The sequence below is a fragment of the Rhizophagus irregularis genome, chromosome 1 (genome assembly GCF_026210795.1).
Source record: "Rhizophagus irregularis chromosome 1, complete sequence".
In the NCBI taxonomy this organism is placed as follows: Eukaryota; Fungi; Glomeromycota; class Glomeromycetes; order Glomerales; family Glomeraceae; genus Rhizophagus; species Rhizophagus irregularis.
In genome coordinates, this window is record NC_089429.1 from 6,424,922 (window position 1) to 6,448,945 (window position 24,024).

At 27.0% G+C, this 24,024-nt stretch overlaps 3 protein-coding genes across 3 annotated transcripts; 1 reads left to right on the plus strand and 2 right to left on the minus strand.

Moving 5' to 3' along the window:
• Nucleotides 1–3,358: 3,358 nt before the first annotated feature.
• OCT59_001324 (uncharacterized protein) lies at nucleotides 3,359–4,970 on the plus strand. Its single transcript, XM_025316099.2, has one exon. It carries the CDS (start codon nucleotides 3,393–3,395, stop codon nucleotides 4,815–4,817), a length of 1,425 nt encoding a protein of 474 aa, XP_025181319.2. The 5' UTR covers nucleotides 3,359–3,392; the 3' UTR covers nucleotides 4,818–4,970.
• Nucleotides 4,971–10,143: 5,173 nt separating this feature from the next.
• OCT59_001325 (uncharacterized protein) lies at nucleotides 10,144–11,260 on the minus strand (the record flags this gene model as incomplete). The annotated part of the gene is made up of 2 exons (XM_025330255.2): nucleotides 10,144–10,880; nucleotides 10,954–11,260. 2 exons carry the CDS (start codon nucleotides 11,258–11,260, stop codon nucleotides 10,144–10,146), a joined length of 1,044 nt encoding a protein of 347 aa, XP_025181320.1.
• Nucleotides 11,261–18,860: 7,600 nt separating this feature from the next.
• Nucleotides 18,861–19,305, minus strand: OCT59_001326 (uncharacterized protein; the record flags this gene model as incomplete). Its single annotated transcript, XM_066139482.1, has 2 exons — nucleotides 18,861–19,072; nucleotides 19,215–19,305. The coding sequence occupies 2 exons, from the start codon at nucleotides 19,303–19,305 to the stop codon at nucleotides 18,861–18,863; spliced, it is 303 nt and encodes a 100-aa protein (XP_065988881.1).
• Nucleotides 19,306–24,024: the final 4,719 nt, after the last annotated feature.

Consider the following 24,024-nt stretch of genomic DNA (forward strand, 5'->3'; position numbering starts at 1 on the left):
TAAGTAATCTTTGAAAATTCTAAGAAAAATCTTGCCTTGAATTTCATTTATTCGTCAATATGGCATGATAGTTACTATATAATTTAATTATTCATTGTTCTATATTTCGCATGTTCTGAAACTATTTACTATATCGCAGATGCTAAAGAAAAAATTATTATGATTTGTATATTGATAGATTTAGCAACAATTAAAGTAGGATACTATGTATTAAGCAGATGAAAAAAAGCCGAATTCATACGGATTGTCAACATTTAAAATTGTCTATTTACATGTATGACTAAAATCAAAAAAATTAAGAACCAATCCTAAATCAATTTTCATCCTTACCTAAGCCAATGACCAACTCTAAGGTTTTATTAATTCTATTTTAAACTTCTTAAAGAAAAAGTAAACGTCCTGAAAATAATCAAATTATAAAAGTTTGGCGGAAAGAAGTAGTCTTTATGTAATTTCTTATTCATAATTAGTTGCTAAAATAATTTGGTTAATAAATTAACTATACATTTCATATTTGATAAAGCAAGTTATTATGTCTAGAATTTGATGAGGAGAATAACGAATGAGGTAGAAGAACAATACATATTACTAGGCAATATGATTAAAAAAAGGTTGCAACATTAAAAAATATACAATATTTAGCTCTTAGCAATGAATATGGTGAATTATATGAAAGTGTTGAGTTGTGTGAATGGAAACGCTACTCTTTTCCAGACCTTTAATATCTTGAAACAAAATGTTTACTAGTATTGCATGTTTAATAATTGAGAAATCCAGGAAGAACATTTTAGAAATTAATATACACTTTCCACTTGAATCTAAATATTATAAACCTGACAATAGAAAGTTAATTAAGGTGATATCAAGATATTGTCCAAAATTAATAAAGTTATCTATGATGTTGACCATAAAAACTTGGAAACCCTATAAAAAATTTTATCCGTTATTCTGTAAAAACTCCGTAAAAATAAGCCTTTCACGGATCCATTCACGGAAAATGTATATGATTCGATAATTTCCGTGATATAAGGTTTGTATTAATCCCGGAAATATGAGCCTTTTATGAAAAAAAGACGGAATATAAAAAATGGATCAACTTTTTTTACAGGGAAGAATGACCAATATTTTTTCAATTGGAGAAATTATTTCTTACAGCAAATGTTAATATATTACCCAATGGGGATGAATTATTAAAAGTAATAAGCAAAGTGTCCACAAGAATTTAAATTTGGAGACAAATGGAATTTCTCATTGAAAGGGTTGGAGTCATTTTTTGAAACTTGGAAATCTAAAAATACAGTAGACCACCAATTAAATTTATTCATGATTGGGATGAATTGATTTATTCGTGGACGTCGGATCATGATAAGATGGCGGAAAAGTATAAGAAAGTGTAATTAGGTAAAATCGAACATTAAGTTTTATTATATATCAAATTTTATGTTGATAATTGTATACTAAAAATGCTTCTGCAAGCAGAAGTATAAATACGTTAATAAAATTTCTTCTCACCCAAATTTCTCTTATTTATATATTGTTTTCTAAGTTACTTATCATTCATGTTGTAAAATTACTGTGAAAGTTTTAACACAGCGCTATACAATTTGTAAACTGGGTGAATTATCTTTTATTTGATTTTGTCAGATCATTACTTAGGTAAACTATTATGATATAAAGAGTAATAATGAGGCTCAATTAATTTTTTTTTTCGTTTTGGATCTTTTTTAAATCGGACAATAAAAATGTAATTTATGCAAAATCATACCAATCACATGTTCTTTTTTTTCCTTCAGTTCTCCTATTATAAAGCTTACGTATTCCATTTACGATTTAAAATCAAGACTTAATTTTATTTTTCTAACGTGACGCACTAGGACATTGATCACGCGACTGATATGATTTCTGATCATTTCACAGACATTTTGAATGCACGCCACTAAGATGAATCATATATAAGTACCGTTATGAGACTTTGTAAAAACAGTTAAGTTGAATTGATTTTTATTCAAATAAATAACGAAATCCTCATTCTCTTTTTTACATATTATAATAGTTGTGATTAAATTTAATAAAGCTTAAGTTCTATTTAATCCATATTAATTATAATAAAACCGGATTAAATTAATATAGTTGTCGGAACAACCGATTTTTAACACCAAAATATTGTAAATAGAGGAACATCAGATTAGAAATATGTGGAAGTTTTTTCATGTAAAAATTTGTTTATATATATGTTATGTGTCGGATGCCGATTTGCGTCTGACGACTCTGACGTGCGTCAGCAGCAGATGACGCCGGTCTACATTATCGGCCCGATATTGCCTGATATTATAATGCCTTAAGTGTGTTGGCCAGAATTACTAAGCCAGTCTTCATCTGATGCACGTCAGGACGTCAGGTCGTCAGGTGTCCACATCTGACGCACAACATTATATATTTAAACAAGCTTCAAATTACCTGAAAATGATAATGTTGAATAAAAAAAGCAAATATTTGATCTCTTAAAATAGTAAAATTTCTATTTTTCTTTATTCAATTTATTAAAATATGCAGTTTGAAAATATTCCATGGAAACATGAATTTCTTTAACATCCTGCATAAATAACAACTTGACATCACATTTATATATCAGCATTTATATATATCAGTAAGTTTTTCATAATCATATCAAAATTATAGATTCCATCTAATTCCATAATTTATTCGTCCATTTTTAATAGTTTGATGATTAAAACTTGGCCTTAATTCTTTGTTACAATATATCCTCATATTCTCTGAATTTTTCTGTAATATGAAATCTAAAAGGGTATTTAGTTTTTGTCATAAGCATGTTCATATTTTCAATACAGTACTATATAATACGACAGAACGTTGTCCTACAAAATTTATTTCATTATATATCATTAAGAAAGAAAGTAGGGCACAATTAGATGAATTACATAGATAATTTAGAACATATTAAAAGATAAAATTTTATCCCAAAGTTTGAAAGACAAAGTTTGTTGGTTTCAGTCAAAAAACCTTCGTGAAATATTATAATTGATTTATAAATTCGCAATTTAAATATTTGACTCGTACTATCAATAATCATAGGTACCATTGAAATAAACTGAAATTATTTGATCTCATACAACTTATAATATAGAGTGATAACATAAGTGATGTAATAGAAATTTGTTACTATTAAAATTCGTATGTATATTAGTACGTAATCAACAAAATGACGCATTCCCGAAGCTCCGCTTATTGTAACACAAAATAAAATTTGTGATCGATGCACAAAAAAATCATTGCCATTTTTGCATTAGATCAATTTCAAATGAATAAAAGGGGAACGTAATTCTTAACCATTTATTTATAAGAATTTTTTTTCCCCCTTTTTGAAAAATAAAATGGAAAAATTAAATATTGATTGCCTTATTCTTATTTTTAAAGAATTATGGACAGATAAAAAATCATTATATTCCTGCCTTTTGGTTAATAGAGAGTGGTGTCACTTAGTTGTCCCTATTTTATGGAGAAAATATCCATACTTTTTCAGTTGTAAAAAATCAAAAGAAAAATTTTATAATATAATACTTTCTTGTCTACCAACTTCTTCAAAACAACTTTTACTTGACAATGATATTAAGTTACCCTTAACGAATCTTCCAAAATCCCTAACATTTAATTATCTCAGCTTTTGTAAATATCTTAAAGTTGATATTGTAGATAATATTATAAATGTTGTATTTAAAAAAGAAATTTTTAATAAGGCAAAAAAAAGAAATCTTTTAGAAAAAGAAATTTACAAATTATTCATTAGTCAATGTAAAAATATTAAAGAATTAGAGTGGCAAACTTCTAAACCTCTACCATTATTTTCAGGAGCCCTAACATGTTTCCCTCAACTCTATAATCTAAGTATTGATTTATATTCAGTAAATTCCAACAATCTTCGTGAGATGGCAGAGATTTGCAAAGATTTAAACAAATTATGTGTTTACAATTATTCTCAAAGTGTTCCCGGGTTGATTTCTTTAATTGATGCACAAAGAAATTTAAAAAGTTTTTCATTTAGTTCTCATATTAAGAAAGGAATAACATGTGAAGAACTAAGTACAGCATTAACAAGAAAAGGTCGTACAATTAATAATCTTTTTTTACATGGTTCAATTGGGGTTATTTCACATTCATTTTTAACGTCACTTATCAATCTAAAAGATTTAACAATTTATCATGATTGTGAAAGTTATAAAGGAATTAAAGAATTCCAAAAATATTTAGCAAATTCAGAATTTCCAGATCTCAACTCACTTGGTATATATGATGATTTTTTATGTTTTAAGGAAATGGCAATGTTAATTGAAAAAACCAAAGGAAATATTTCATATTTCTCTGTTTATACATCTAATAAATCTGCTGAGGGTACAGGAATGTTAATTAATGCTATTTCTAATTTTTGTCCAAAGATAGAATACCTAACTACATATCTTGGTCCTAAAGATTTAATTTATGTAAAAGCATTATTAATGAATTGCAAAAATTTATTAAGTTTACATCTTAATAGTTTGAATGAGACTAGCGATATAGGAGATGAATTATTAGATAATTTAACAAAATTTTCTCCAAAATCTTTAACTTATGTAACAATTAGTGGGGATTGGAAGTATTCTATTGATGCTTTTAAAAAATTTTTTGAAAGTTATAGGGAACGAAAATTACTTTGTTTTAATATCGATAATTATATTGGAGAACATTTTACAACAGAACATACAGATGTTGTTAAAAAATACTTTAATGAAGAGATAATAGTAAATTCAAATCTTTTATTTTAATTATATATTCGTCCGGAAGTTATCTTATATGTAAGAGCTCGTGATCCTGTAAATTTACGTAGGTTTACAAAAAAATTTCCTGATGTTTATTAAGATAATTACATAATTACAAGTATTAGTTCAATGAAGCTTAAAAATCAAAATTAGCATAAGGTTTGCGACTTAATAAGGATTATTATAGAAATTACTTGTATATTTTTAAAAAAATAAAATAAGAATCCCTTTCGCTGACATATAAATGTTTATAAAGAAATTTGCTCGTCTTGTAACAAATGAAGTGAAGTTATCGTAAAAGATAACATTTACGTTACATAAGCGTAAAGTGTAAACTTTTTTTCAAATTTTATTGAAATTATTCCTTAATTCGGACATAATGGTGGATTCGACCTATGAAAATACGATGTAACGTCAATAGATAATACAAATTTTTTTTTTTCTTCTGTAAAAAATTTACGTCGAATAATATTATTTTGATTATTATAAAAAAATTATCTGTAACTTAAACACATCCGGTACCCAATTAATTATATCAAAATATGCAAATTATTATAAATAAATTTAGAAATATTTAATTTCATTTCATATTTATTCTCATTATGAATGCATTGAAGCAAATATAATATTTGTTTCGCCATTGATATATATTGTATTCTCAAATGTTTTTTGCAATTATCAAAATATTTTCAAAAATTGGGAGAAAATATTATTTACTGTTGATTATGCTTTCTAAAAACACAGAATTCATTAAACCTTAACGGCTAATAACAATATTATTCTTATATCAAAGTTAGAAATTGACACAACAAATACTCCTTCATTAGATTTTAATTTAAAGATTCGTACTAGGAAATTTTTTTCATGGTCAACTGCAAAAATAATCGTAGTGTTTCAATCCGTTTATCCGCAATCCGTATCCGTGGACGAATATCCGCTATTTACGGTTATATCACTAACGGATCCTAGTGGATCGTAACGGATTTGTATCACTAACGGATTATATATTATAATGAAAAAAATTTTTTTTTATTATCAGCTTTCTAATTCGTTAGATCCTTTGGTTCTTCGACCACCTGGACTTTGGAGACAATAGTTAGGTTAACTTTTTTATTTCTTTTCTTCGTTACTTTTTTTTTGTTTCTTTTCACTAATTTCATTTTTCTTCTTTTAAGTCCTTCATTTTATTATAAAGAATGGTTATCTATGTCTAATACAATTATAGCTATTAAACAAAAGAAACTATCTGGTAAAAAGAACTAGAAACTCATCCCGACGCAGGACCTCACCCTTCGGGTAGCACCATTTTAACAGTAAATCTACCCTACTGAGAAAATTCGGCCCGCGTTTCCACAGTTACATGGGTAGCGTAAATAGGTGTTGCGTTCTAACCAACTGAACTAACCGGGCGATAACGGATTATCCGCGGATTGAAACACTAATAGCACAGCCTCACGAAAAATCACGTGACTAACTTTCTGGTCAACTCATTTTTACTATTGGGTTAACAAAATTTTATTTTTGATGTATTTTTTGTCACGTAATCAATTTCTTTTAAGCAATTTCGTGATATTATAAATTATATGCAAGTCAATCTCACATAGTATATCTGTTAAAAGTATAGTACTTATATGCCAAAATAACCTAATGTATTAAAAATGCTTCATATTTTAAGAAATGTCATTATTAACATCCTATAAAAAATTTTCTGGGAAAAATTCTGATAAATGATCATTTTTTTAGTTTTCATTACAAAAAACTCCGATAGTATGTGATCAATTTTCTAAAAAAATTTTATAGGGACAAGTTAGACACCATAACAGGGAGTTCCAAACAGTCCCATGAACGAAAAAGAAAAACGCTGTGCTAATCCTCAGATTATCCTATCGTTCAGCGGTGTAGAACTAGTGCCCGTCATAAAGACGTTTTGCCACCACTAGCTACAAAAATATATTTATTATTAAAATCGATAAAAATTATAAAATTAGTAAAATGATAAATTCAAAAAAGACGATATTTCTAATTAATAATATTAAAACCAATTAAAATAATAATTTCTAAAAGATGTCATATCTGCATTTCGTCACGATTATGTAGATCATTTCAAGGTACTAATCTCGTAATTAAATCAAATAACCCGATCCTCTAATCTTAACAAAAAAAATCTTAACGTCATTACGGACGCAGTACATTTCAACCACTATACACTTAAACTAAATATAATACTGCGCCCCAAAATTAATAATTTCACTAGATAATTTCGGCCCTTACAGCGGGAATCCCGTTTAAAAATTAATCCGGCGTATCGAGTTCTGACTTGTATTTCTTTAATTCTAATGCGAAATTTTTATTTTATTTTAATTTTTGTATTCATGACTTAAAATTTAATAAATCTTGAATGATTTATTTATTTATTTATTTATTTTTTAAAATAAAAAATTATAATTATCTAATTTCATCATATAATTGAAAAAATGATCATTTTCAGTTAAAAATTGAAGTTCTCTATATAATATGAACCAATCACTATTAATAATTTAATCTAAATGATAAATTTCAATTAATCATATAGGCGTTTTTTAACAAACAGATTGGATGAATAACTGAACAATCATCATAAATTCACTATTTGTAATTTGAAATAAATTCTTCGCCCAATTACGATAATTGCCATCTATATTTAAATATTCCATTTAACTAAGAAAACTATTCCAATTTACACGTAAATCATTTGTACTAAACACGGCGTTATATAATTCTTGCTTCATTGCCTCTATCTTAACTTGGTAATCCTCCGATTCATCTTTGGATTCAAATACGAAACTAACCTTAATATTCTTTTACAAAATTAATGTTTCAAACATTTAATAATGTTGACTTAACTTGTCAAAATAAATTTTTTGTAGACGTCGTGGGATAAATCGAGTTGGTAAAGTGTAAATAATGTGAATTACGTTTTGTGATTTGACATGACTGTTTTTTTGAACAGATGAACAGATGATCAAGATTGTAAATAATTCGTGTGGAATTTGCCCAACGTTCTGAGTTGCCACGAAAAATAATTAAAGTTAAATAATAAATTTTTGTCTTTTTATTTCACTTCACTCCCAAACCGCTAAAACCAGTCATCCATGTAATACCAAAACAGTAACCCTCGAAAGGAGATACGAGCCGAAGCCCATGTAAAGTTGAGGTATTAGCTTCTCAAATGTGGCCAGCAAATGAGCAGGACACGGGTGACATCGATCCTGGTAAAAGATCCACCATCTATTTAAAAGAAAACTAAAAATTATGGGATTGGAACAGGCTGGTAAATCATCGGAAAATTGCTGTAAGTCTTTTCTATAAATGTTGAATAATCTGATAACCTGATTAACTATTTAGAAATTACGGCACGAAAAATAATTACATATAAAAATCCACCCTTTTTATTCATTAGACTTTACATTATATATAAATTATAAAAATACAAATATACTCTATTTTAAAGGTGGAAAACAAAAGTGCGGAGAAACAACACATATAAATTCTAAAAATATGAATATACCTACTTTAAAGATGGAAAACAAAAAGGTGCGGAGAAAAAAACCCACAAGTTATCAGATTAAGAATACCTGGCACATGATGTTTTATGTGAATTGGTTTTACCTAGTTGTAACTTTTATGGTTAAAAAATGTACCGTAGCATGTTTCTTCATATTCGCCTGATGCACGTCTGAAATTGGCTCAGTTTACGTGGTCGTATTCTTTTTTTTTATTTTATTTTTTCGTTTTAGGAACATTGTTATTCTTTATTTTATTAGAAACAGCCTCTTGAACTTTAATGGGCGAAATAGAGGTATTTATTTTTATTTTTTACATTTTATTTTTGTTTTAGGAACGTTACTAACGTTACTAACTGAACGTTCCTTTTTCCTTATTTTTTTTTTAGGAACAGCCTCTTAAACTTTGAAATTGGGCGAAATGAAGGTATTTCTTTATTTTTTTACATTATATTTTTGTTTTAGAAACATTACTAATTATTTTTTCTCTAGATCGTAATTTGTTCTTTAGTTTAAAAATTTATATCAATTAGTAATAGATATATATTTCTCTTAAACTTGTGTGATTTGTTAGCAATCTCATTAATTTGAAAATAATTTGCAGTAATATATTTTAAATTACGACAAATAATTCTATTTAAAATATAAAGTATTATAAAACAATTTATTTCAATCTAAAATTTCTATTAAAATCCTCATTTTTTAAGCAAAATTTACAATATATCAATCAATTTTTATTAAAATTTCGTATAATTTCAAAGAGCAACTTTTACATATACCATAAAAGATGGGTTGATTAATAAAAAAAAAGGTTTATATAGAAGTACAATTGTTGTAGGTGATCGGACACTTTTTTCGGGTTACGGTACATTTCGCCGAAACCCATTTCGCCAAAGCCATTTCACCGAAGGGACGTTTCGCCAAAAGTGCATTTTATCGAATCCAAATGGACATTTCTCCGAAAATGGTAGCGATTAAAATTTTAATAAAAAATATTCGTCGCGCAATAAAAATAAAATAAAATTATTTTTAGATTTTTTTTTTTTCGGGATAATATCACTTTAGCATTCAAGTAACTGCTGATATTAATTGTTAAGAAATAAATACATTTATTCACGAAAAGTAAGTAAAAAAAGACTATAAATATATTATAAACAACGAGATAAATTTAATAAAAATCAGCTAATTCAAAATTTTTCTAGAAAACATTTCTTTATGTATTTAATATAAAAACAATAAACTAACCAAATGGAATAAATAATTTTTCGGCGAATGTTCATTCGATAAAATGGATTCGGCGAAATGGAATTCGATGAAATGGGGTTTCGGTAAAATGGTATTTCGGCGAACGTCCTTTCGGCGAAATATCCTTTCGGTGAAATATCCCTTTGGAGAAATGGCTTCGGCGAAATTGGTTTCGGTGAAATGGACTTCGGAGAAAAGTCCGGATACCCTTTTCCGAGCACTGTATATATAGTATTAACCTTACGAAAAGTAATATCTATAAGGGAGAGCCATTGCTGCCTCCCTCCGCTTATAGCGATAAAAAGAGAGTCTTCAGTAGTAAGGCTTAATATAGTCATAAAAAAATAAACGGTATTAACTGAATAAAAAAAATTGTAATATTTTATGATACATACTAATGAAAACTTAAATATATGAAAAAAATTTAATATTTATTCATTAATTAATTTGCCCATACATGTAATGTAATAGCTAAAATGAAATGAAGAAATAGAATCTATAATTTATAAAAAACTGTACTTTTTAAAATTTAAAAAAAAAAACTATCAAAATTTAAAAAAGATCTTATATAAAGTTCTAATTCTCAAAAATTCAGTATAAATTTCTAATAAAGTTATATTGAAATTTTCATAATCTTCTAAATTTGCCGAAATTTCTTTAAATTCTTGAGATCGATAAACCTCCTCAAAATTTATTGCCATAAAATTTAAAACTGGTTTTTTTAAGTCATTATAGTTTGGGACTAAATTAAACATAATTTTTGATACATTTGAGATTGTTAATTCGTCTAAAATCCTAGTTTTTGCTCGTTCTCGAAGATCTAATAAAACATATTGATCCGCTAAACGAAATAATTCTATAGCGATAGAATCATCATTATCTTCATTAGTCCATTGAATTTGATTTGTGTAAAAGTATTTGAGCATGGCAGAAATTGTAATTGGGCTATATGTTGAAATTTGAATCCGATGTTTTATTTGACATGTCGAATTATTAAGTGTTGATTCGAACCAATGACCTGATAACATTTTCTCAAAATATTCGGATCTTTTGGAAAGTATTGAACTACATGCATAGAATTTTTCACCTTGTACATCAAATTCTACGTCAGCCGATTGAAAATTAAATAAATGTTCTTTCCATGCGTCTATAAGATCCTTTGGAATAGGTTCAGGATAATATGTTTTGCTTTGATTATATTCAATGTTATCAAAATTAGCTCCAATTATCAATTCTCCATTTTCAAGTGAAGATTTTCTAATTGCATAACGATATCCAGGATCTATATTAAAAAAGACATAAATTTAACGATTAGAAAAAGAAAACTAAGTGTGAAAAGAAACACCAAATATTACCATTATCAATAGGGGTACCAGGAGGTATAGCAAAGCTTTTACTATAAAGTTCAATGATTTGATTATCATTTCTAATTTCTTTTGCGAATAAATTGAAAGTTAATTTTGAACGTTCTCCCCAAATAATTTCATCTTGATTTGCAACTGGCTGTAAATAAAGTCCATAATAGTCATCGTCTTCAAGAAGTATAAATATTCGCCAAAACATATTATTTGTACCAAAAATAGGACTATAATAATCTTCTTCTATTTCAAGCGATTTAGGTAAATTTACTTGATAAGTTAATTTTGGAGTTATTTGAGACATTTTTTTTTCTTTGGTATTTTTGGATTAATCCAAAAAGGCTCTTTATAACAAACATTTTGTGAAGGCTTGTCAATAGAAAAGCAATTTACTAATTTATTCCGTGTTTTATCGCTCCATGTTACTTCCGTAAATATCATATTCCCGGAATTTATAGCCTCAAAGCATGAAATTATCCAAGTTCAGTTGCTTGGTATTCACGGAGATTTTACGTGAATTACTGAATTACGGATAAAATTTGAACATTAGCCCTGTTCAAAAATCCAAGCTCATATTGCATATATATTCAATTTCGAAACATTCGGATCAATTTTTTTAATCAATTTGAACAGGATTATTGCTAAATATCAACCTGCTGGTGATTGTCATCTCACCAGAATTAGGATAGAATTTTGGGCAGAATTAAAAATGTCATGAAACTCCGCTCGCACTCGGTGATTGATCACCACACTGTGATTTTTGACATTTTCTACAGGATAAATTTATTAAATTGCTTTTATCTTTCGTAATTTTGATGCAAAGCATTTTAGCTTCGGATAAATTTTCCTCGTTCAATAAGTTATAGTAGTAATATTTTATAAACTTAATATAAGTTCTTCTATAAATTAATTCTAATTTCCTTGGCTTAGAGAAAGCAAAGATGGGCTTATTGGTGTAGGCTGTGTTTACCACAAAATTCAAAAAAAAAAATTTGGACAAATTCAATTTGAGATGATGAGAAGGAATGTGAGAAAGTTTTACCATCACTGATGCTGATGCTGATGTGGCTTTCAATGTGGCTGCACAGCCTTCTGCAACAAAGCATGATTTTACATATTATTTGACTTTGACTTTAATCATGCAACGATTGCAACATATGTACTAATCTAAGGTAAAGCCACATCATGTATCAAAAAAATGCCGATATAAATTATACGTTTAAACCTATAGTGAGAGATTTGAGAGTACTAAGCCTCAATGATGATGAAATGATACAAAAAAAAGTTAACGAAATCACAAATTTTTTTTTATTTGTAGTAGCTTCATTTGATTGGATATTCGTATCAATTTTTATGAGAAAAAAATAAACATTTCTCTTTTAAAATTACATCAATTACGACAATAACGGCAAAAATTCGTTTTATTTAATTTGGCAAAAAAATCGCTAAATATGGCAAAATATTACACACAGCACAATTAAAGAGAACAAGAATTTATATAAAAGAGAAAACGAGATATTATTTAGTCGTGGTAATTTTTCGATAAGTAAATACGAGTGGTAAAAAAGTACGATAACGTAACGTAAAAAAATAATAAACGAATTAATAACGAAAGGTTCTAAAATAGCGATTTTAAAAATTTACTCTTAGAAATTTTTTTTTTTCTCATATACAAATATAAAAAATGCTTTTTTTAAAAAAAAATTCTTATAATTAAAAAAAATAACTGCCAAGCAGCGTGTAAAAAATCTCGGTCACTGGAAGATAAGGAATGTTGCATATTCCTATCGTCATCCTTCTGAATTTGCCCCGTTAGAAGAGCCAGTCTTCCATGTTTATCATTCGTTAGGCGCGGTAAGAAAATAACACGAAAAAATCCGGTTCACTGAACATATTCCAGTAGATTTTATACGCTGCTGCCAAGCAATAAAATCTTATCTTATTTGGTGGTAAAGTTAATGATTTGATTTTCGGTGCAGGCGGCACGGGCGGTTTTGTAAATGCAAATGAAAAGAGAGTGTGTCATTAATTTTTTTTTTTTTTTTTTATTTAAGAAATCGGGAGAATTGAGTGTCATTAAATTGTTATGAAAAGAGTGTCATTAATTTGTGTCATGAAAAGAGTGTTTTGTCATTTTTTTATTAGAAATCGGGAGAATTAAAAAGTCATTAAATTCATTAAATTTTTTTTTTTTTTTTATAGTTAGAAATCGGGAAAATTTTAAAAAAAAATTTTTATGAAAAGATTATATTAAATTTTTTTTTATTTTTTAATATTTTTTATTTTTTTTATTTTATTTTTTTTTTTAGAAAAATTAAAAAATTTTGAACACTTTTTATAACAATTCTTACAATTGCGTAATATATTACATCATACAAATTGTGTATACGCTTTTCCTAAAGATATTTAACAGCTTAATATCTGTGTCTCAAATTTTTGAATTATTAGACCAGTACTTTTGTGTTTATTTTATCATGCAATTGGTTCGAGGTTGTAGATTAGCGGAGTTTACTTTTTTTAAAAGGAGAGCGTGTTACCGTTATATAATTATTTTACAAACAAAAAGTAATATGATCATAACTTTTCGCAATTTTTATTTGATGTCGGAAAAACTCCAAATTACAAATTACACAAACAATGACAAACCAATAAACAATCTTTTTTTAGACCAAATCCAATTTAGCAATTAATTATAAAATATTTATGGATTTTAGGAAGTCACCCGAATAACACAAAAATAATATTATTTATACTGTATACACAGTGAAATTCGATATAATTAAACCATCCGTTCCATTAGTAAAATTTGTCAAAAATCCGTTATATCAAGAATTTCGTTATATCGAGGGTAAATTAATTATGTTATCCGTTCCAGACCCCAATTCCGATATTTACTTACGATCCGTTATGTCGAGGTTTCGGTATATAGAATTTCATTGTTTATTAAAATATTCCAGTTTAAATTAGGTGTGGGAAAATAATAAATTTAATTTAACCATATTTCTGAAACGATATGGACAAAGATTATGTTCAACATTTCTATAATTATCTATTGTAAAATTATCTTTGTTAAATGAAATATAAATTTTGTACTCCTCGGCCGTTATATCGTATTATGACGAAATTCTATATTTCGACCTATTATTATTACTTTATATTGTATTGTTTATATTTTTGATTTATAATCATTTTTTTTTGATTAATAATATCATAGAGATTAAAAAATTACGTATAATGTTTACGATTCGGATATTCGTTATCCGGTTATGGATGAATTTGGATGACAATAAATTCTATTGTCACTAAAAATAAATATATTTAATTTAATTTGAACATTTTTTTTTTGTGTACGTGTTTTATAAATTAAAAAAATCCAAAGTTCTGAAATGATACAAATGAAACAGAGATATCCGGTACAACGTTATGTTTACCTCCTTAAAATTTGTATTATTTGGAGATGAAGGAGGAAATTTAAATAATGAACTCGAACATATAACAAGTAATAAATTATGGCCAGGAAAATACTTTTTTAAGAGATAATGACTTTAATTTTGACAAAAGAAAAAATGATGGCGCTAAAAGTACAAGATAAAATATAAATTCAAGCCACAAGATAACATGGAATTAGTAATTTACCATTATAATGGTAAACGTCTAATCTTATGATATTGCGTCATTTACTACGATATTATTTTATTACGGGTAAAGATAACATGCGGGCCGATTCCTTTGTTATTTAAACATAATTATGGTTCGTTTTTTAATTCTAATTTTATTTTCATCCAGAAAAAAATATTTAACATAGACGGTTAAAAAATGTTTTGTAAGTTCAAGATTCTCTTGAAATTCCGGTAGATTTCTTAACAACGAATTTAGAAGCATTTAAAGTTGAACTTATATCAAAGTTATTACAAATAGTTTTCTTCCTAGTTCAATTATAAGCGTAATTAAAAATTTAAGCTTGTAGAACCACCATTATTAGGGTCGCGTTTAACTCTCCGACAATTACTTCACCGACATCATTTCACCGACAAACGTTTCACCTCACCGACATATATAAAAAATATTTTTACATATATCTTTATATGAAATGGGGATTTTTTTTGTTAGTAACACGTATTTCTTAGTTAGATTTAATAAAATACAAAAAAACTACTACTATAGAGAAATTGATTTAGCTTAATTATAAAAGTACTTTTCACAATATATTTTTTTGTCGTGATGACGCGAAATTTATATTAAATTACATATATAAAAAAAATAAAAAATACAATAGATATAACTATATGTTATTCTATCTATCTACTAACGGAAGTAAGTATCAATATTTACTTATTAGATCTAAACTAAATATCTAAATAAAAAGTTTTTATAATAAAATATCTCGCATTATTACGAGTAGTTCCTCTTTCAAGTTTATTATAAGCAAAATTTTGTTCCAATTGATGGTAATAGCAACTGAAAATTAAAAGAGATGAGAAGATTACGTTAAGCAGGAATGATAATATTTATAATAAATCAGCAAATTTGAAACGTTATTTAATTTCGTTGGAAAAAAGCAAGAAATTACTTATTTTTGCCATTTGTTTTGGTTTAATTTTTAATAAAAATTTTTTATTTACATTAATTGATTTATTCTATTATTTGGCAATTTATTTACTTATTACTAAAGTATTACATCTTCGTTATTATAAATCTAAAAAGTATTTGCTGTATAACTAGGATAAACGGAAACTCGTAATTATAAATCACGTGTTACAAGTAAATACAAAATATAAAAGGAAATAAGCAGGGTAGTTTGGTGGAAAATTACATGGGTTACAGTCGCTCAATAATGGTTAAAAAATTTCAATTTTCTAATGGATTTTGGAATTTAACACTGGATTAATTGTGAGAATATCGATACTGTTCTCAATTTTCTTGATTTGGATTTTGCAATTTCAGTTATTAATTAAACTCATAAATTAATTAACCAAATTTTTAATAATTTTAAATTTTTTAAAATAAGATGAATTTAAAATACTAATATTATTTTTTACATTAATATAACCTAATTTTTTTTTTATTTTATAGATATTCATGTCTTAATTATTTTCGAAACCATACTTCTATATATTAGCATTTGCACGCACCGTGTAAGGAGACTAATTTAAATATTTTATTTTATGTAGGTTTGTGTTGCTCAGAAATTCTATGATATTGAGATTAAAGATTCTAGAGTTGCTAACAAATGTGACACTTAATATTGAATTTAAGTGCGATTTTGATCCCACTTCTAATGATAATCCATTTCTTCAGATAAGTTGTTATAATACGGATTGAAAATTATTAACAATGATCCATAAATTTAAAAAGAAAAAAACATAATTAATTCATATTAAATTGAATAATTTCATTTGAACCAGTTTTTATCCAACCGGTTTGCGTAAACCAATCCCATAATTTACTAGATTTATTGATATCTATTGGAAGATGTCTTTGTGCATCAGTCTTACGAAACGGGAGTGATTGTTGCAAAAAACTTCTTGCTGTTGAAATTAAAATGAATTTGGCTCTTAAATATTGAAGAGGTGTAAGACGTAAAGAGAGCTTTTTTCGAATATAATAGTTTGTAGTGAGATAACATTTCTATAGATAAAGGCTTTCTTTTTTTCCAAATGATGTTTGGTGTTATATGTTCAAGTATATCCGAATCAAGATTTAATTGTGCAATATTATTTATCAAATCAAAGAATTTCATAGAAGAGTGTTGGTATCAATGATTTCTCCTTTACAACCACAGGAATTATAACAAGAACTATCGTGGCTCTGTTTCTTTTACCTCTTTTTTATAAATGTTTTGTTTGATTTGTTTTTGTTTTAGCTTTCGATTTCTTTGCTTTTTTTAGATGTCATGTTTGTTTTAGTTTCATTGGCATGATTCTGTGGGAATGGATCTGTGCTGGACGAACCATCATTAAACGGTGATGATGTTGAGAATGATATTGATGAATCATTTCTTCGTAATAAATCTTTTGGATTCTTTTCAGGTGGTGTGTAGATCTCAGGAGATGATTTGGAAGAAACTTTCTCTTGATAAGAATTTTTACTATTATAGTAGATTTTTAGATGGTGACGTCATTATATATAGGGTATATCCGCCATAATCAGAAAAGTTTTATGAATAAAACTCAAATTATTTTCTATTGAAGATTCAGTGGAAGGAATTTTGACATATTCAAGTCCATTTTCGTTATTAGTCAATGACTGTGGTGAAGGAGATTGTGTAAAAGATTCGACGGCCTTAGGTAGCAATAGGAACTTGCATTAATAAATTTGAAGACATTCTTTCGAAAAAAAGAAAACCGAGAATAATTTATTTATTATTTAGGAATTATTTTTTCTTTAGAAGTTTACTATATTTTTTATAAAAAAATTTTTTTTTTTTTTGGGAAGTGGTTTTTTTTTCAAGAATGGGTACTTTTGCACATCGTTTATATATTTGAATTTTCGTAGTTAAGATATAATTGTATCCAATTGAGCTACAGTATTTTAATTTACATGTATAAAGTCACCTTAATTAATTTTTGTGAATATATAGAGGTTTTACTCTATGTAATCACGCTTCTATATAATCACCAATTTGGATGTGATTATATAGATAAATTTGTTACTGATATACCATATATACATACCTATATATATTGTAAAGTAAAATAAGTCCAAAGTTTTCTCTGTTTATTGATATTTTAGTGAAAGTATAAGATTGAGTATCGGTAATGTATTAATTCAATACTTCGAATTTTGTAATTATCCGGAGCGAAGCGAAGGACAATATGTCTACGCACTATAAAAAAAAAATCAATCACGTGAATTTCTCTGTCCGTCACGTGATCGTAACCCAATGAAATCGCAAAATTTAGTTTTTTCTACAACGGTTCCCGTTTCCTAGTATTAGCAGATATCAGATTAATCAGTTTGTATAAAAAAGGGAAGTGAAAAAAGAAGGAAGTTCCGATCCGAAATTGACAAATAGAGGCATTTGTAACATATATCCGTTTCAAACATTTCTACACTTCCTTATAGAAACGCTCTACACTGCGCAACATATGTAAAACAATATCCGTTATTTTCTCATGTAATTTGATTAGTGAAACAAGAAGATTTATTCCTTACGGAATTTGAAATTTTTTATTCTAAATATACAAGCGTATTGTTTGTCATTCCAAAGATTAAAAATGAATTATTACATCTGGGAAACGCTAAATGCTAACAGACAATCGGGGATCGGAACGACTTTCAAGATTTACCATTTATGAAACGACCATTACATATAAACAATAAACGATTAATAATGATCGCTAGCGAATTCGACTAATGTTACTCAATAAATCTTTTTTTTCTCATGAACCTAAATACCCCAAAAATCAAAACTTGATACTAATAGAAATGCAATAAAAAAAGCTCGACAATTTTTTACTATAAATTGTTAGTACAACTTAATAGCTTGTCGTATGTGTAAATAATTATCATTATTGCATTCGTCAAGTATTATTAATTGAATGCGAAATAAATTTAAAATTGTTCATGAAATAATCATTTTTAACTCTTTCATCAACCTTTTTGTTTCTTATGTATCACTATAATATAAATACAATCGTTATGTTTCAGAAATATTCCAAATAAGGAAACTTATTGTTATTTTTTATCGTACAGAATTTAGAAAAAAATTGATTTTCTCCCCTCGCTTATTAATATGATAATATCATGTACGAAAGAATATTAAATTTATGAATTATCAACATGAAACAGGTACATACATTTTTTTTATAAATTGTATCTTATTTAATTGTTACACACGATGAGATCCAAAGGTAATCAACGGCTCAACAAGTAATCGTGTGTGTAATTAAATTACAAAAGTTTTATTTTAATTGTTGCCATATATAGGAGATAAATGTACCATAAATTTCATTTGAGATGATATTTTTAAACTGTGTCATTTGTGTATGAGATAACAAAGGTATTTTATTATATGCGTTCGGAATATTTGTTTTTCCTCTTAATCTTGTTTCCTTAAATTTTAAATATTCAACTCCTAAATATGGTATATAAGCAATTAAAGTTACACTTTTGCCTACATTATAAATAGGACCGCAAAAAAAAATGCAAAACCCCAATTATAAACAATTAGTAAAATGTATACCAAAGAAATAATATTTGGTGATTTCGACACGATATACACGATATCTATATCGTCGATATTCAATAAAACCTACCTGGCCCTTTGGCAGTATCGACATGATATACATGATATCTATATCGTTGATATTCAATAACACCTACCTGGCCCTTTGGCAGTTTCGACATGATTACACGATATCTATCGTTAATATCCAATCACCTAAAATCTAACACCAACTTGACCTTTTGGTAGTTTCGACATGATTACACGATATTTATATCGTTGATATCCAATAACACCAACCTGGCCCTTTGGCAGTATCGACATGATTACACGATATCTATCGATCACCCAAAATCTAACACCAAATTGTTACTGATAGTATTTGTATTTTTTCGAATAATTTCCACGATTTGAGGCTATAAATTTTATATTTGCGGAATACATTTACAGTTTAAAATAAAATTTTTTCTTTCTTGAGGTCTTTTTTTCAAGAATTTTTTACAAATGTTCTTCCAATTTAGTATAAATTTATTCGCTATCTTTGTAAATATTGTAAAATTTAGTATAGAGAAATACTGTAGTATGTAGAATTAAGTCCATCATATCCTATAAAGAAGAATTCTGTAATAACTCCGATAATGATCTTAAAGACTTAGTTACGTTCGTAGTTTGATTTTACAATATTTCTAAAGTTATATGAGACGTAAATAAAATATATGCAATTTTTTTTCAAAAAAACATATTGATTTGTGCTCGCATATTCTCTCATATCGTTAGCCAATAAATCGAACCAAAGCGATTAAAATTTATTGAACACATTCATAACCATTTCCTAATTTTACGAAATTGATTCTTCAAAATTGACACCGAAATATCTACCTGAATAGCGAAAAGTTCGAAGACGTCCACGTTAGTAAATAATAGTTATCGGCTCGAGGTATCACGATGCAATACACGAATTATAAAAAATCACGTGATGCCGGATAAATCACTTAACTATATTACTCGGCTATATTTAAATTGCCGATAATACAGCAGTTATACAGCATATTTCAGGAAATTTATTTAGCCGACCTCATTGCGAAAATTCTGTGACAAGTCAACCTGCATATTAATATTGTTCATTTGTTTTGTACTATCAATTATTGTACAAAAAACTGAATTTAGAAACAATGAACAAAACATATAAATGACAGAGGAACAGAAATTTTATAATTTAACTTATTTTATACAACAGGGTATGCTGACCCACTAAATTTTTGTTTATTCAAATTACATTTTTGTTTGTGCGTGCAAAACTTTGATTTCACGCGAGTATAAAATTTGAATAAAACAATCGTTTTTTTTTTATTTATTTGATGGTAAAATTTATTTATCTATTTTGGTAAATAATTTCTGACATGTTTCGAGTTTTGTGACACGTTAATTTGAATACCCGATAGTAAATATGAACACATCGCTTATTACACAGCATCATCGTTTTCCTTATCATTCTAGTTTTGTTTCAAGGAAAAATGACTTAAACTTCTAGATTTCTCAGTTGAACATTTGTTTACTTTATTCTGAATTTTAATTTGAATCTAATACAAAGAAGTTGTGATGGAAAGAAATATTGGAGAAAAAACTTGTACCACAACCAAAAAAAAATTCAATTTAACTTGTTATGATAATGAATTCTTTCTGCTCTCGGTAAAAAGGACAAAAGAAAAAAATCATATGATTTATTTTACCTTTGCCAGTGCATGAACATCAACAGGAAATAAAAAAAGAGCTGAAATTCCTTTAAATTATTCAAGAAGAGGAATAAAAAAAACTTATAATAAAATTGAATTTCAACAATATATAGTTATATATGAATCTGCGTTAAGGATTTCAATTTATTTGAAAAATGGGATTTTTTAGGTAGTAAAATGTAATAATACGTCTATACATGAGGGTGTCCAGGGTGATTTTCAACGATTTTTTCGCAAATTCGCGATTGGCTGAAATTAACGTAATTTCGGCCTTTCTAGTAAGGCACCATAATTTTAGCCGGAATTATTTTGGCCAGAATTTCAGCAAAATCATAATCACATGGTTATCCAGCCATCCAATCAAATTTAAATATCGTGAAAATCGTGAAATTTTATCAAAATCGCGACCGCTGTGGAAAATAAAATACAGAAAATAGTATATAACCGATTATATGCTAACATAAATGATCTCATGCATTTTCCTGTTTTCATCTCCCAAACTTTACAATATTTCTAAAATTTATCAGGATTGATAATAAATAAATTGTGAAAGTTACGTACATCACTCATTAATTTCTATTATGAATTCTGTAACGTAAAATATTCAAAACACAAAAAATTTGCAACTAAATCAATGTAATCGGTGCAACTTTATAGCTCATTACAGGAATTAACGTGATTTGTGGTATTTTGTCATAATTTCAAACGAGTATGCGTCTTTGGTACGGATTCGATAATAATTTTATTTCTCACGATAAATCTATCTTATCGTACTGATGATAAACGTGTTGTTCGTTTTGCTATATAAATCTATCTCACCCAACTTGTTTTTTTTCTTTTTAAAAACAAAATTTTTAAATTTTATTTTTAAATCTTCCAACATTTCATTTAAATCATTATAAGTTTATCCGTCACTTAAACTCATACGCATTTAAACTATTCATTCATATTAATTTTGAATATTAAATCAATAATCGTTCCAAGTAGTTTGTGGAAAATATTATTAATTTTTGAATTCTTCAACCTACATGTATTATTTATTATTTGTACGTCATGCCTTCTTTACCAGTGTATTAAAAGATAATAAAAACATCGTTAAGAAATCTTTTATGGCTATCTAAAGTATAATAATTTATAGTAACTTTTACGGGTTATTTTGATTTGTCAAATTCTTAACCAATCATGCATTAACTCGTGTAAAGTTAAACGTTATGAACCCCTTTAGATAAATAATTAATAACGTTAACGAAAAATGTATATCGAATTAAGTGTATCGTTCCGTAAGTTTACATGATAAATCAGCTGCTATATTTGTAAAAGATGGAAGAGGAACAATATTTTCAAAATTAAAATTATTCTTTATATATATATATTTTAGAAAATTAAACAATCGGAAATCGCCGTCACATTAAATCATAATCTTATGTCTTACTGTATTTGTATTGTTAGGAAATTTCAGTATCATCAGAGCGATAATGTTGTTTTTCTAAAGATGCGATTCACGAAAATTATATAATTTCAAAAATTCTAAATCAACTTTTCCAATATTTGGATATCCATAACAAATTAATTTTACAAATTACTACAGTAACGCTCGTTATAGTGAAGCTCGTTATAGTAAATTTGGCTTATATTATTCCCCCAGTTCACTTGCTAATAAATCTAATAACGCTTTTACTATCGCAATCGATGTGACGTATCTGCAATCCTGTGACATTGGTTTCCTTCCGCAGCCAAATTAATCGTAATGAAACGCTACGTCATTTGATCATCGCGCATTTTTGATAGACACCTTTCCAATTAAGAGATAGGTCGCAACACGGAAGTCGACTAAAATAGGGCGTTTCGTTTCCGAATTTCTTATCAAAAAAAAATGTGAAAATTATTGGATAGAAATATTGGTTTTCTTTTACACCTGATGACAAACGTGTAAAACACGAGTATTTTTCGCTACGCTTCGGACAATTATTATTATGATTATTAGTATATAATTATTTTAAAGATAATATTTTATTTTATTGATTTGGTTTCATTTTATATTATAAAGTTTGGTATATTAAATGCACAAAAATTTATTTATTTATTTATTTATTTATTATTTATTAATCATTACGATACAAATATTCCTCAAATGTAATTTTAAAATTTTCAATTACACCTTCATTTTTATATTTTTCTTTATATCACTTGTCGACCTTTTGACTCCTCCAAAAACGCTTCCAAACTTCTTGGAGAAAATCAAAAATTATTAAAAATATAATCTCTTTTAGATCTAATTAATATATCAAATAACTTATCTCCTATGATTACAATAGTATTTAATTTAAAAATTACTAATAATGAATGCAAATTTTGACAATCCAGTAAATATTCATCTGATGGTAATAATGCTAATGATAAATATTCAATTAAATGGCAGTACTTGCAAATATTACAAATAAAATAAGAGAATCTTCAGAAAAATTATCCTCATAATTAACAAAATATTGGTTATTAAATAAAATTTCTTTGATATTCCCTCCGCTATTTTAATAATACTAAAAACTACATTTAATTTAATATCTCAAGGTTAGGGATATATTCATTTCGATTTGCTATATATAAATAAATACCCATTAAATAAACGACTTCCTCATGTAATATAATTAACGAACCATTGAAATATCTACAGCTTCATCTTCATTATAAATCATATGAGTATTCGTCTAATTTACTTGACAGCTTCATCCTCATTATAAATCATATGAGTATTCGTCTAATTTAATTGACGGCTTCATCCTCATTATAAATCATATGAGTATTCGTCTAATTTAATTGACGGCTTCATCCTCATTATAAATCATATGAGTATTCGTCTAATTAAATTGACGGCTTCATCCTCATTATAAATCATATGAGTATTCGTCTAATTAAATTGACGCTTTCATCCTCATTATAAATCATATGAGTATTCGCTTACTTTATAAAAAAAATTCTGGAAAAAACTCATTTTTCTAGTTTATATTCCAAAAAAAACTCAGATACGTAATCATTTTTCTGAAAAATTTTTTATAGGGTTATTTATGTGTAACACTCCTTTAAATAATAATGATGTATAGTTGTATGGGTAAACATGTAAAAAGAATACTTTTGAAATATCTACAGCTTCATCCTCATTATAAATCATAT